Source organism: Oncorhynchus keta, chromosome 19, assembly GCF_023373465.1.
Source record: "Oncorhynchus keta strain PuntledgeMale-10-30-2019 chromosome 19, Oket_V2, whole genome shotgun sequence".
Taxonomy (NCBI): Eukaryota; Metazoa; Chordata; class Actinopteri; order Salmoniformes; family Salmonidae; genus Oncorhynchus; species Oncorhynchus keta.
Genome location: NC_068439.1, coordinates 4,331,989 through 4,347,394, shown reverse-complemented (window position 1 = coordinate 4,347,394; position 15,406 = coordinate 4,331,989). Strand labels below are relative to the sequence as shown.

General features: G+C 47.7%; 1 protein-coding gene across 1 annotated transcript in view; it reads left to right on the top strand.

The window, feature by feature from the left end:
- Positions 1 to 15,406, top strand: part of LOC118378371 (CUB and sushi domain-containing protein 1-like) — a 926,375-nt gene that overhangs the window by 164,971 nt on the left and 745,998 nt on the right. The window contains 1 exon segment of the mRNA XM_052471760.1: positions 12,347 to 12,541. Within this exon segment, the coding sequence (XP_052327720.1) occupies positions 12,347 to 12,541 (195 nt within the window).

The window sequence follows — 15,406 nt, the reverse complement described above, 5'->3', positions numbered from 1 at the left end:
GGATGAGAGAGGTGAGAGGGATGAGATGGATGAGAAAGGTGAAAGATGTGAGAGGGATGAGAGAGGTGAGAGGGATAAGAGAGGTGAAAGAAGTGAGAGGGATTAGAGAGGTGAGAGGGATGAGAGAGGTGAGAGAGGTGAGAGGGATGAGATGGATGAGAAAGGTGAAAGATGTGAGAGGGATGAGAGAGGTGAGAGGGATGAGAGACCATCCAGTATCGTTTCAGCACTAAAGGGGATATCCAGACCTTACATTGGGCTACAAAATTACTTCAGAAATTAAATACAATAAACAATACTTCAGAAATTAAAATCCACTTATTTAAGTGTTAAGGAACTATATTGAGCCATTACATCACTGTTTCACTAGGGTATAAAAATGAGGTAACAGGCATGCAATAGGAACTACTACTTCCTGTTTCACTTGGGTAGAGGCATGCAATAGGAACTACTACTTCCTGTTTCACTAGGGGAGAGGCATGCAATAGGAACTTCTACTTCCTGTTTCACTTGGGTAGAGGCATGCAATAGGAACTACTACTTCCTGTTTCACTAGGGTAGAGGCATGCAATAGGAACTACTACTTCCTGTTTCACTAGGGTAGAGGCATGCAATAGGAACTACTACTTCCTGTTTCACTAGGGTAGAGGCATGTAATAGGAAATACTACTTCCTGTTTCACTAGGGTAGAGGCATGCAATAGGAACTACTACTTCCTGTTTCACTAGGGTAGAGGCATGCAATAGGAACTACTACTTCCTGTTTCACTAGGGTAGAGGCATGCAATAGGAACTACTACTTCCTGTTTCACTAGGGTAGAGGCATGCAATAGGAACTACTACTTCCTGTTTCACTAGGGTAGAGGCATGCAATAGGAACTACTACTTCCTGTTTCACTAGGGTAGAGGCATGCAATAGGAACTACTACTTCCTGTTTCACTAGGGTAGAGGCATGTAATAGGAACTACTACTTCCTGTTTCACTAGGGTAGAGGCATGCAATAGGAACTACTACTTCCTGTTTCACTAGGGTAGAGGCATGCAATAGGAACTACTACTTCCTGTTTCACTAGGGTAGAGGCATGCAATAGGAACTACTACTTCCTGTTTCACTAGGGTAGAGGCATGCAATAGGAACTACTACTTCCTGTTTCACTAGGGTAGAGGCATGCAATAGGAACTACTACTTCCTGTTTCACTAGGGTAGAGGCATGCAATAGGAACTACTACTTCCTGTTTCACTAGGGTAGAGGCATGCAATAGGAACTACTACTTCCTGTTTCACTAGGGTAGAGGCATGCAATAGGAACTACTACTTCCTGTTTCACTAGGGTAGAGGCATGCAATAGGAACTACTACTTCCTGTTTCACTAGGGTAGAGGCATGCAATAGGAACTACTACTTCCTGTTTCACTAGGGTAGAGGCATGCAATAGGAACTACTACTTCCTGTTTCACTAGGGTAGAGGCATGCAATAGGAACTACTACTTCCTGTTTCACTAGGGTAGAGGCATGTAATAGGAACTACTACTTCCTGTTTCACTAGGGTAGAGGCATGCAATAGGAACTACTACTTCCTGTTTCACTAGGGTAGAGGCATGCAATAGGAACTACTACTTCCTGTTTCACTAGGGTAGAGGCGTGTAATAGGAACTACTACTTCCTGTTTCACTAGGGTAGAGGCATGCAATAGGAACTACTACTTCCTGTTTCACTAGGGTAGAGGCATGCAATAGGAACTACTACTTCTTGTTTCACTAGGGTAGAGGCATGCAATAGCAACTACTACTTCCTGTTTCACTAGGGTAGAGGCATGTAATAGGAACTACTACTTCCTGTTTCACTAGGGTAGAGGCATGCAATAGGAACTACTACTTCCTGTTTCACTAGGGTAGAGGCATGCAATAGGAACTACTACTTCCTGTTTCACTAGGGTAGAGGCATGTAATAGGAACTACTACTTCCTGTTTCACTAGGGTAGAGGCATGCAATAGGAACTACTACTTCCTGTTTCACTAGGGTAGAGGCATGCAATATCCCTTTGTCATCCAACACCATGAAGAAAGGAACTGGCAGTTGAAAAGAGACAGATGGTCGTAGATCTGGTGACGGCAACAGGAAGATCCACAAACGGTTGGATATACCACTGAGCACTGTCAGGACAATTATTAGAACATTCAAAAGATATAGAACAGTTGAAAACGTCACAGGTTGAGGACGCAAATGCATCAGGGTGGTGTAGATGGGAATAACCATCATCAGGGTGGTGTAGATGGGAGTAACCATCATCAGGGTGGTGTAGATGGTGATGGGAGTAACCATCATCAGGGTGGTGTAGATGAGAGTAACCATCATCAGGGTGGTGTAGATGGTGATGAGAGTAACCATCATCAGGGTGGTGTAGATGGTGATGAGAGTAACCATCATCAGGGTGGTGTAGATGGTGATGGGAGTAACCATCATCAGGGTGGTGTAGATGGTGATGGGAGTAACCATCATCAGGGTGGTGTAGATGGTGATGAGAGTAACCATCATCAGGGTGGTGTAGATGGGAGTAACCATCATCAGGGTGGTGTAGATGGTGATGAGAGTAACCATCATCAGGGTGGTGTAGATGGTGATGGGAGTAACCATCATCAGGGTGGTGTAGATGGTGATGAGAGTAACCATCATCAGGGTGGTGTAGATGGTGATGGGAGTAACCATCATCAGGGTGGTGTAGATGGTGATGGGAGTAACCATCATCAGGGTGGTGTAGATGGTGATGAGAGTAACCATCATCAGGGTGGTGTAGATGGGAGTAACCATCATCAGGGTGGTGTAGATGGTGATGGGAGTAACCATCATCAGGGTGGTGTAGATGGTGATGGGAGTAACCATCATCAGGGTGGTGTAGATGGGAGTAACCATCATCAGGGTGGTGTAGATGGGAGTAACCATCATCAGGGTGGTGTAGATGGTGATGGGAGTAACCATCATCAGGGTGGTGTAGATGGGAGTAACCATCATCAGGGTGGTGTAGATGGGAGTAACCATCATCAGGGTGGTGTAGATGGTGATGGGAGTAACCATCATCAGGGTGGTGTAGATGGTGATGAGAGTAACCATCATCAGGGTGGTGTAGATGGTGATGGGAGTAACCATCATCAGGGTGGTGTGGATGGTGATGAGAGTAACCATCATCAGGGTGGTGTAGATGGTGATGGGAGTAACCATCATCAGGGTGGTGTAGATGGGAGTAACCATCATCAGGGTGGTGTAGATGGGAGTAACCATCATCAGGGTGGTGTAGATGGTGATGGGAGTAACCATCATCAGGGTGGTGTAGATGGTGATGAGAGTAACCATCATCAGGGTGGTGTAGATGGTGATGGGAGTAACCATCATCAGGGTGGTGTAGATGGTGATGAGAGTAATCATCATCAGGGTGGTGTAGATGGGAGTAACCATCATCAGGGTGGTGTAGATGGTGATGGGAGTAACCATCATCAGGGTGGTGTAGATGAGAGTAACCATCATCAGAGTGGTGTAGATGGGAGTAACCATCATCAGGGTGGTGTAGATGGTGATGGGAGTAACCATCATCAGGGTGGTGTAGATGGTGATGGGAGTAACCATCATCAGGGTGGTGTAGATGGTGATGAGAGTAACCATCATCAGGGTGGTGTAGATGGTGATGGGAGTAACCATCATCAGGGTGGTGTAGATGGTGATGGGAGTAACCATCATCAGGGTGGTGTAGATGGTGATGAGAGTAACCATCATCAGGGTGGTGTAGATGAGAGTAACCATCATCAGGGTGGTGTAGATGGGAGTAACCATCATCAGGGTGGTGTAGATGGGAGTAACCATCATCAGGGTGGTGTAGATGGTGATGGGAGTAACCATCATCAGGGTGGTGTAGATGGGAGTAACCATCATCAGGGTGGTGTAGATGGTGATGGGAGTAACCATCATCAGGGTGGTGTAGATGGTGATGGGAGTAACCATCATCAGGGTGGTGTAGATGGTGATGGGAGTAACCATCATCAGGGTGGTGTAGATGGTGATGAGAGTAACCATCATCAGGGTGGTGTAGATGGTGATGGGAGTAACCATCATCAGGGTGGTGTAGATGGTGATGAGAGTAACCATCATCAGGGTGGTGTAGATGGTGATGGGAGTAACCATCATCAGGGTGGTGTAGATGGTGATGAGAGTAACCATCATCAGGGTGGTGTAGATGGTGATGGGAGTAACCATCATCAGGGTGGTGTAGATGGTGATGAGAGTAACCATCATCAGGGTGGTGTAGATGGGAGTAACCATCATCAGGGTGGTGTAGATGGTGATGGGAGTAACCATCATCAGGGTGGTGTAGATGGTGATGAGAGTAACCATCATCAGGGTGGTGTAGATGGTGATGAGAGTAACCATCATCAGGGTGGTGTAGATGGTGATGGGAGTAACCATCATCAGGGTGGTGTAGATGGTGATGAGAGTAACCATCATCAGGGTGGTGTAGATGGTGATGAGAGTAACCATCATCAGGGTGGTGTAGATGGTGATGAGAGTAACCATCATCAGGGTGGTGTAGATGGTGATGAGAGTAACCATCATCAGGGTGGTGTAGATGGTGATGGGAGTAACCATCATCAGGGTGGTGTAGATGGTGATGAGAGTAACCATCATCAGGGTGGTGTAGATGGTGATGAGAGTAACCATCATCAGGGTGGTGTAGATGGTGATGGGAGTAACCATCATCAGGGTGGTGTAGATGGTGATGGGAGTAACCATCATCAGGGTGGTGTAGATGGTGATGGGAGTAACCATCATCAGGGTGGTGTAGATGGTGATGAGAGTAACCATCATCAGGGTGGTGTAGATGGTGATGGGAGTAACCATCATCAGAGTGGTGTAGATGGGAGTAACCATCATCAGGGTGGTGTAGATGGTGATGGGAGTAACCATCATCAGGGTGGTGTAGATGGTGATGAGAGTAACCATCATCAGGGTGGTGTAGATGGTGATGGGAGTAACCATCATCAGGGTGGTGTAGATGGGAGTAACCATCATCAGGGTGGTGTAGATGGTGATGGGAGTAACCATCATCAGGGTGGTGTAGATGAGAGTAACCATCATCAGGGTGGTGTAGATGGGAGTAACCATCATCAGAGTGGTGTAGATGAGAGTAACCATCATCAGGGTGGTGTAGATGGGAGTAACCATCATCAGAGTGGTGTAGATGAGAGTAACCATCATCAGGGTGGTGTAGATGGGAGTAACCATCATCAGAGTGGTGTAGATGAGAGTAACCATCATCAGGGTGGTGTAGATGGGAGTAACCATCATCAGAGTGGTGTAGATGGTGATGGGAGTAACCATCATCAGAGTGGTGTAGATGAGAGTAACCATCATCAGGGTGGTGTAGATGGGAGTAACCATCATCAGAGTGGTGTAGATGAGAGTAACCATCATCAGGGTGGTGTAGATGGGAGTAACCATCATCAGAGTGGTGTAGATGGTGATGGGAGTAACCATCATCAGGGTGGTGTAGATGGGAGTAACCATCATCAGGGTGGTGTAGATGAGAGTAACCATCATCAGGGTGGTGTAGATGGGAGTAACCATCATCAGAGTGGTGTAGATGGTGATGGGAGTAACCATCATCAGGGTGGTGTAGATGGTGATGGGAGTAACCATCATCAGGGTGGTGTAGATGAGAGTAACCATCATCAGGGTGGTGTAGATGGGAGTAACCATCATCAGGGTGGTGTAGATGGTGATGGGAGTAACCATCATCAGGGTGGTGTAGATGGGAGTAACCATCATCAGGGTGGTGTAGATGAGAGTAACCATCATCAGGGTGGTGTAGATGGTGATGGGAGTAACCATCATCAGGGTGGTGTAGATGGGAGTAACCATCATCAGGGTGGTGTAGATGGTGATGAGAGTAACCATCATCAGGGTGGTGTAGATGGTGATGAGAGTAACCATCATCAGGGTGGTGTAGATGGTGATGGGAGTAACCATCATCAGGGTGGTGTAGATGGTGATGGGAGTAACCATCATCAGGGTGGTGTAGATGGGAGTAACCATCATCAGGGTGGTGTAGATGGTGATGGGAGTAACCATCATCAGGGTGGTGTAGATGGTGATGGGAGTAACCATCATCAGGGTGGTGTAGATGGTGATGGGAGTAACCATCATCAGGGTGGTGTAGATGAGAGTAACCATCATCAGGGTGGTGTAGATGAGAGTAACCATCATCAGGGTGGTGTAGATGAGAGTAACCATCATCAGGGTGGTGTAGATGAGAGTAACCATCATCAGAGTGGTGTAGATGGTGATGGGAGTAACCATCATCAGGGTGGTGTAGATGAGAGTAACCATCATCAGGGTGGTGTAGATGGTGATGAGAGTAACCATCATCAGGGTGGTGTAGATGGTGATGGGAGTAACCATCATCAGGGTGGTGTAGATGGTGATGGGAGTAACCATCATCAGGGTGGTGTAGATGAGAGTAACCATCATCAGGGTGGTGTAGATGAGAGTAACCATCATCAGGGTGGTGTAGATGAGAGTAACCATCATCAGGGTGGTGTAGATGAGAGTAACCATCATCAGGGTGGTGTAGATGAGAGTAACCATCATCAGGGTGGTGTAGATGGGAGTAACCATCATCAGAGTGGTGTAGATGGTGATGGGAGTAACCATCATCAGGGTGGTGTAGATGGTGATGGGAGTAACCATCATCAGGGTGGTGTAGATGGGAGTAACCATCATCAGGGTGGTGTAGATGGTGATGAGAGTAACCATCATCAGGGTGGTGTAGATGGTGATGGGAGTAACCATCATCAGGGTGGTGTAGATGGTGATGGGAGTAACCATCATCAGGGTGGTGTAGATGGTGATGAGAGTAACCATCATCAGGGTGGTGTAGATGGTGATGGGAGTAACCATCATCAGAGTGGTGTAGATGGGAGTAACCATCATCAGGGTGGTGTAGATGGTGATGAGAGTAACCATCATCAGGGTGGTGTAGATGGTGATGGGAGTAACCATCATCAGAGTGGTGTAGATGGGAGTAACCATCATCAGGGTGGTGTAGATGGTGATGGGAGTAACCATCATCAGAGTGGTGTAGATGGTGATGGGAGTAACCATCATCAGGGTGGTGTAGATGGGAGTAACCATCATCAGGGTGGTGTAGATGGTGATGGGAGTAACCATCATCAGGGTGGTGTAGATGGTGATGGGAGTAACCATCATCAGGGTGGTGTAGATGGGAGTAACCATCATCAGAGTGGTGTAGATGAGAGTAACCATCATCAGGGTGGTGTAGATGGGAGTAACCATCATCAGGGTGGTGTAGATGGTGATGGGAGTAACCATCATCAGAGTGGTGTAGATGGGAGTAACCATCATCAGGGTGGTGTAGATGGTGATGGGAGTAACCATCATCAGGGTGGTGTAGATGGGAGTAACCATCATCAGGGTGGTGTAGATGGTGATGGGAGTAACCATCATCAGGGTGGTGTAGATGGTGATGGGAGTAACCATCATCAGAGTGGTGTAGATGGGAGTAACCATCATCAGGGTGGTGTAGATGGTGATGGGAGTAACCATCATCAGAGTGGTGTAGATGGGAGTAACCATCATCAGGGTGGTGTAGATGGTGATGGGAGTAACCATCATCAGAGTGGTGTAGATGGGAGTAACCATCATCAGGGTGGTGTAGATGGTGATGGGAGTAACCATCATCAGGGTGGTGTAGATGGTGATGGGAGTAACCATCATCAGGGTGGTGTAGATGGGAGTAACCATCATCAGAGTGGTGTAGATGAGAGTAACCATCATCAGGGTGGTGTAGATGGGAGTAACCATCATCAGGGTGGTGTAGATGGGAGTAACCATCATCAGGGTGGTGTAGATGAGAGTAACCATCATCAGGGTGGTGTAGATGGGAGTAACCATCATCAGAGTGGTGTAGATGGTGATGGGAGTAACCATCATCAGGGTGGTGTAGATGGGAGTAACCATCATCAGGGTGGTGTAGATGGTGATGAGAGTAACCATCATCAGGGTGGTGTAGATGGTGATGGGAGTAACCATCATCAGGGTGGTGTAGATGGGAGTAACCATCATCAGGGTGGTGTAGATGGTGATGGGAGTAACCATCATCAGGGTGGTGTAGATGGGAGTAACCATCATCAGGGTGGTGTAGATGAGAGTAACCATCATCAGGGTGGTGTAGATGGGAGTAACCATCATCAGGGTGGTGTAGATGGGAGTAACCATCATCAGGGTGGTGTAGATGGGAGTAACCATCATCAGGGTGGTGTAGATGGTGATGGGAGTAACCATCATCAGAGTGGTGTAGATGGGAGTAACCATCATCAGGGTGGTGTAGATGGTGATGGGAGTAACCATCATCAGAGTGGTGTAGATGGGAGTAACCATCATCAGGGTGGTGTAGATGGTGATGGGAGTAACCATCATCAGGGTGGTGTAGATGGTGATGGGAGTAACCATCATCAGGGTGGTGTAGATGGGAGTAACCATCATCAGAGTGGTGTAGATGAGAGTAACCATCATCAGGGTGGTGTAGATGGGAGTAACCATCATCAGGGTGGTGTAGATGGGAGTAACCATCATCAGGGTGGTGTAGATGAGAGTAACCATCATCAGGGTGGTGTAGATGGGAGTAACCATCATCAGAGTGGTGTAGATGGTGATGGGAGTAACCATCATCAGGGTGGTGTAGATGGGAGTAACCATCATCAGGGTGGTGTAGATGGTGATGAGAGTAACCATCATCAGGGTGGTGTAGATGGTGATGGGAGTAACCATCATCAGGGTGGTGTAGATGGGAGTAACCATCATCAGGGTGGTGTAGATGGTGATGGGAGTAACCATCATCAGGGTGGTGTAGATGGGAGTAACCATCATCAGGGTGGTGTAGATGAGAGTAACCATCATCAGGGTGGTGTAGATGGGAGTAACCATCATCAGGGTGGTGTAGATGGGAGTAACCATCATCAGGGTGGTGTAGATGGTGATGGGAGTAACCATCATCAGGGTGGTGTAGATGGGAGTAACCATCATCAGAGTGGTGTAGATGGTGATGGGAGTAACCATCATCAGGGTGGTGTAGATGGGAGTAACCATCATCAGGGTGGTGTAGATGGTGATGGGAGTAACCATCATCAGGGTGGTGTAGATGGGAGTAACCATCATCAGAGTGGTGTAGATGGTGATGGGAGTAACCATCATCAGGGTGGTGTAGATGGTGATGGGAGTAACCATCATCAGGGTGGTGTAGATGGTGATGGGAGTAACCATCATCAGGGTGGTGTAGATGGTGATGAGAGTAACCATCATCAGGGTGGTGTAGATGGTGATGGGAGTAACCATCATCAGGGTGGTGTAGATGGGAGTAACCATCATCAGGGTGGTGTAGATGGGAGTAACCATCATCAGGGTGGTGTAGATGGTGATGAGAGTAACCATCATCAGGGTGGTGTAGATGGTGATGGGAGTAACCATCATCAGGGTGGTGTAGATGGTGATGGGAGTAACCATCATCAGGGTGGTGTAGATGGTGATGGGAGTAACCATCATCAGGGTGGTGTAGATGGTGATGGGAGTAACCATCATCAGGGTGGTGTAGATGGTGATGGGAGTAACCATCATCAGGGTGGTGTAGATGGTGATGAGAGTAACCATCATCAGAGTGGTGTAGATGGTGATGAGAGTAACCATCATCAGGGTGGTGTAGATGGTGATGGGAGTAACCATCATCAGGGTGGTGTAGATGGGAGTAACCATCATCAGGGTGGTGTAGATGGTGATGGGAGTAACCATCATCAGGGTGGTGTAGATGGTGATGGGAGTAACCATCATCAGAGTGGTGTAGATGGTGATGAGAGTAACCATCATCAGGGTGGTGTAGATGGGAGTAACCATCATCAGGGTGGTGTAGATGGTGATGGGAGTAACCATCATCAGGGTGGTGTAGATGGTGATGGGAGTAACCATCATCAGGGTGGTGTAGATGGGAGTAACCATCATCAGGGTGGTGTAGATGGTGATGGGAATAACCATCATCAGAGTGGTGTAGATGGTGATGAGAGTAACCATCATCAGGGTGGTGTAGATGGGAGTAACCATCATCAGGGTGGTGTAGATGGTGATGGGAATAACCATCATCAGAGTGGTGTAGATGGTGATGAGAGTAACCATCATCAGGGTGGTGTAGATGGTGATGAGAGTAACCATCATCAGGGTGGTGTAGATGGTGATGGGAGTAACCATCATCAGGGTGGTGTAGATGGTGATGGGAGTAACCATCATCAGGGTGGTGTAGATGGTGATGAGAGTAACCATCATCAGGGTGGTGTAGATGGTGATGAGAGTAACCATCATCAGGGTGGTGTAGATGGGAGTAACCATCATCAGAGTGGTGTAGATGGTGATGGGAGTAACCATCATCAGGGTGGTGTAGATGGTGATGAGAGTAACCATCATCAGGGTGGTGTAGATGGTGATGAGAGTAACCATCATCAGGGTGGTGTAGATGGTGATGAGAGTAACCATCATCAGGGTGGTGTAGATGGTGATGGGAGTAACCATCATCAGGGTGGTGTAGATGGTGATGAGAGTAACCATCATCAGGGTGGTGTAGATGGTGATGAGAGTAACCATCATCAGGGTGGTGTAGATGGTGATGGGAGTAACCATCATCAGGGTGGTGTAGATGGTGATGGGAGTAACCATCATCAGGGTGGTGTAGATGGGAGTAACCATCATCAGGGTGGTGTAGATGGGAGTAACCATCTTTCTCTGGTGCCAAAGTATGCATATTTTAATGTAGCGGAAAAAATGGTTTTCTTTAGATTTTTGTTTAAACCTGTCCCAATCCTAAACCATTACCTACACTTACATTAACCCTTACCTACCCTTACCTTAACCCTTACCTACACTTACCTTAACCCTTACCTTAACCCTTACCTACACTTACCTTAACCCTTACCTTAACCCTTACCTACACTTACCTTAACCCTTACCTTAACCCTTACCTTAACCCTTACCTTAACCCTTACCTACACTTACCTTAACCCTTACCTACACTTACCTTAACCCTTACCTTAACCCTTACCTACACTTACCTTAACCCTTACCTACCCTTACCTACACTTACCTTAACCCTTACCTACACTTACCTTAACCCTTACCTTAACCCTTAACTAGACTTACCTTAACCCTTACCTACCCTTACCTTAACCCTTACCTACACTTACCTTAACCCTTACCTTAACCCTTACCTACACTTACCTTAACCCTTACCTTAACCCTTACCTACCCTTACCTTAACCCTTAACTACACTTACCTTAACCCTTACCTTAACCTTTACCTACACTTACCTTAACCCTTACCTTAACCCTTACATTAACCCTTACCTTAACCCTTACCTACACTTACCTTAACCCTTACCTTAAACCTTACCTTAACCCTTACCTACACTTACCTTAACCCTTACCTTAACCCTTACCTTAACCTTAACCCTTACCTTAACCCTTACCTTAACCCTTTCATACACTTACCTTAACCCTTACCTTTACCCTTACCTTAACCCTTACCTTAACCCTTACCTTAACCCTTACCTTTACCCTTACCTTAACCCTTACCTTAACCCTTACCTAGACTTACCTTAACTCTTACCTACACTAACCTTAACCCTTACCTTAACCCTTACCTAGACTTACCTTAACCCTTACCTACACTTACCTTAACCCTTACCTACACTAACCTTAACCCTTACCTTAACCCTTACCTACACTAACCTTAACCCTTACCTTAACCCTTACCTTAACCCTTACCTTAACCATTCAGATGTAAGGCTTTATGTTAGCCTTAACAATCTAAACATGTGACATTTGGAACAATTTACCCAGTTATACCCCTCTCTCTCTCTCTCTCTCTCTCTCTCTCTCTCTCTCGCTCTCTCTCCTCCCAGCTCTACTCAGCTATACCTGTGGTAATCTCTCTCTCTCTCTCTCTCTCTCTCTCTCTCTCTCTCTCTCTCTCTCTCTCTGCCAGCTCTACCCAGTTATACCTGTGGTAACCTCTCTCTCTCTCTCTCTCTCTCTCTCTCTCTCTCTCTCTCTCTCTCTCTCTCTCCTCTCTCTCTCTCCCTCTCTCTCGCTCTCTCTTCTCCAAGCTCTACTCAGCTATACCTGTGGTAATCTCTCTCTCTCTCTCTCTCTCTCTCTCTCTCTCTCTCTCTCTCTCTCTCTCTCTCTCCAGCTCTACCCAGTTATACCTGTGGTAACCTCTCTCTCTCTCCCTCTCTCTCTCCTCCCAGCTCTACCCAGTTATACCTGTGGTAACCCAGGCCAGCTGGTCAACGGTCTTCAACAGGGCTCAACCTTTAACATTGGAGAGAAGATCAGGTACAGCTGCAGCCCCGGCTACGTGTTGGAGGGTCATACCACGCTGTCCTGTCTGGCTACGTCTGCTGGGACCGCAGCATGGGACTTCCCCCTGCCCTACTGCAGAGGTAGGATACCTACACACATACACCGATATACACACTGGTACACACACGCTGATACACACACACCGATACACAAACACTGATACACACACACATATACACACACACCGGTACACACACACTGATACACACACACCTGTACACACACCTGTACACACACAACTGTACACACACACACACACACACACACACCAGTACACAAACACACACCGGTACACATACACTGATACACACACACACACCAGTACACAAACACACACTGATACACACACACACACACAGCGGTACACAAACACACACCGGTACACATACACTGATACACACACACACACCAGTACACAAACACACACTGATACACACACACACACAGCGGTACACAAACACACACCGGTACACACACACAGATATACAAACCAAATCCAAATCAAATCAAATGTATTTATAAAGCCCTTCTTACATCTGCTGATATCTCAAAGTGCTGTACAGAAACCCAGCCTAAAATCCCAAACAGCAAGCAATGCAGGTGTAGAAGCACGGTGGCTAGGAAAAAACCCCTAGAAAGGCCAAAACCTAGGAAGAAACCCAGAGAGGAACTAGGCTATGTGGGGTGGCCAGTCCTCTTCTGACTGTGCCGGGTGGAGATTATAACAGAACATGGCCAAGATGTTCAAATGTTCATAAATGACCAGCATGGTCAAATAATAATAATCACAGTGGTTGTAGAGGGTGCAACAGGTCAGCACCTCAGGAGTTAATGTCAGTTGGCTTTTCATAGCCGATCATTGAGAGTATCTCTACAACTCCTGCTGTCTCTAGAGAGCTGAAAACAGCAGGTCTGGGACAGGTAGCACATCCGGTGAAAAGGTCAGGGTTCCATAGCCGCAGGCAGAACAGTTGAAACTGGAGCAGCAGCACGGTCAGGTGGACTGGGGACAGCAAGGAGTCATCATGCCAGATAGTCCTGAGGCATGGTCCTAGGGCTCAGGTCCTCTGAGAGAGAGAAAGAGAGAATTAGAGAGAGCATACTTAAATTCACACAGGACACTGGGTTAGACAGGAGAAGTACTGCAGATATAACAGACTGACCCTAGCCCCCGACACATAAACTACTGCAGCATAAATACTGGAGGCTGAGACAGGAGGGGTCAGGAGACACTGTGGCCCCATCTGATTGTATACCCCCGGACAGGGCCAAACAGGCAGGATATAACCCCACCCACTTTGCCGAAGCACAGCCGCCACACCACTAGAGGGATATCTTCAACCACCAACTTACCATCCCGAGACAAGGCCGAGTATAGTCCAGAAAGATCTCCGCCACGGCACAACCCAAGGGGGGGGCGCCAACCCAGACAGGAAGACCACATCAGTGACTCAACCCACTCAAGTGACGCACCCCTCCTAGGGACGGCATGGAAGAGCACCAGTAAGCCAGTGACTCAGACCCTGTAATAGGGTTAGAGGCAGAGAATCCCAGTGGAAAGAGGGGAACCGGCCAGGCAGAGACAGCAAGGGTGGTTCGTTGCTCCAGAGCCTTTCCGTTCACCTTCCCACTCCTGGCCAGACTACACTCAATCATAGGACCCACTGAAAAGATGAGTCTTCAGTAAAGACTTAAAGGTTGAGACCTGGTTTGCGTCTCTCACGATCTCTTTCAATAATTGCAGGAATGGAGGAGGTCTTTATTCTAGTGAGGTTGCTAAGGCGAACACCGCCATGTTTACTTTTGCCCAACCTAGGTCGAGGCACAGACACAGGTCTCAATGGGGATAGCTGAGCTACACTGACTGTGCTAGTGGCAGACTCCACTAAGCTGGCTAACAGCCTGCTGCCTGGCCTGCACCCTATTTCATTGTGGAGCTAGAGGAGTTAGAGCCCTGTCTATGTTGGTAGATAAGATGAGAGCACCCCTCCAGCTAGGATGGAGTCCATCACTCCTCAACAGGCCAGGCTTGGTCCTGTTTGTGGGTGAGTCCCAGAAAGAGGGCCAATTATCTACAAACTCTATCTTTTGGGAGGGGCAGAAAACAGTTTTACAACCAACAATCGAGTTGTGAGACTCAGCTGTAGACCTCATCACTCCCCCTAACTGGGAGGGGGGCCAGAGACAATTACTCGATGCCGACACATCTTTCTAGCTGATATGCACGCAGAAGCTATGTTGCGCTTGGTGATCTCTGACTGTTTCATCCTAACATCGTTGGTGCCGACGTGGATAACAATATCTCTGTACTCTCTACACTCGCCAGTTTTAACCTTAGACAGCACCATCTTCAGATTAGCCTTAACGTCGGTAGCCCTGCCCCCTGGTAAACAGATTAGCCTTAACGTCGGTAGCCCTGCCCCCTGGTAAACAGATTAGCCTTAACGTCGGTAGCCCTGCCCCCTGGTAAACAGATTAGCCTTAACGTCGGTAGCCCTGCCCCCTGGTAAACAGATTAGCCTTAACGTCGGTAGCCCTGCCCCCTGGTAAACAGATTAGCCTTAACGTCGGTAGCCCTGCCCCCTGGTAAACAGATTAGCCTTAACGTCGGTAGCCCTGCCCCCTGGTAAACAGATTAGCCTTAACGTCGGTAGCCCTGCCCCCTGGTAAACAGATTAGCCTTAACGTCGGTAGCCCTGCCCCCTGGTAAACAGATTAGCCTTAACGTCGGTAGCCCTGCCCCCTGGTAAACAGATTAGCCTTAACGTCGGTAGCCCCCTGGTAAACAGATTAGCCTTAATGTCGGTAGCCCTGCCCCCTGGTAAACAGATTAGCCTTAATGTCGGTAGCCCTGCCCCCTGGTAAACAGATTAGCCTTAACGTCGGTAGCCCTGCCCCCTGGTAAACAGATTAGCCTTAATGTCGGTAGCCCTGCCCCTGGTAAA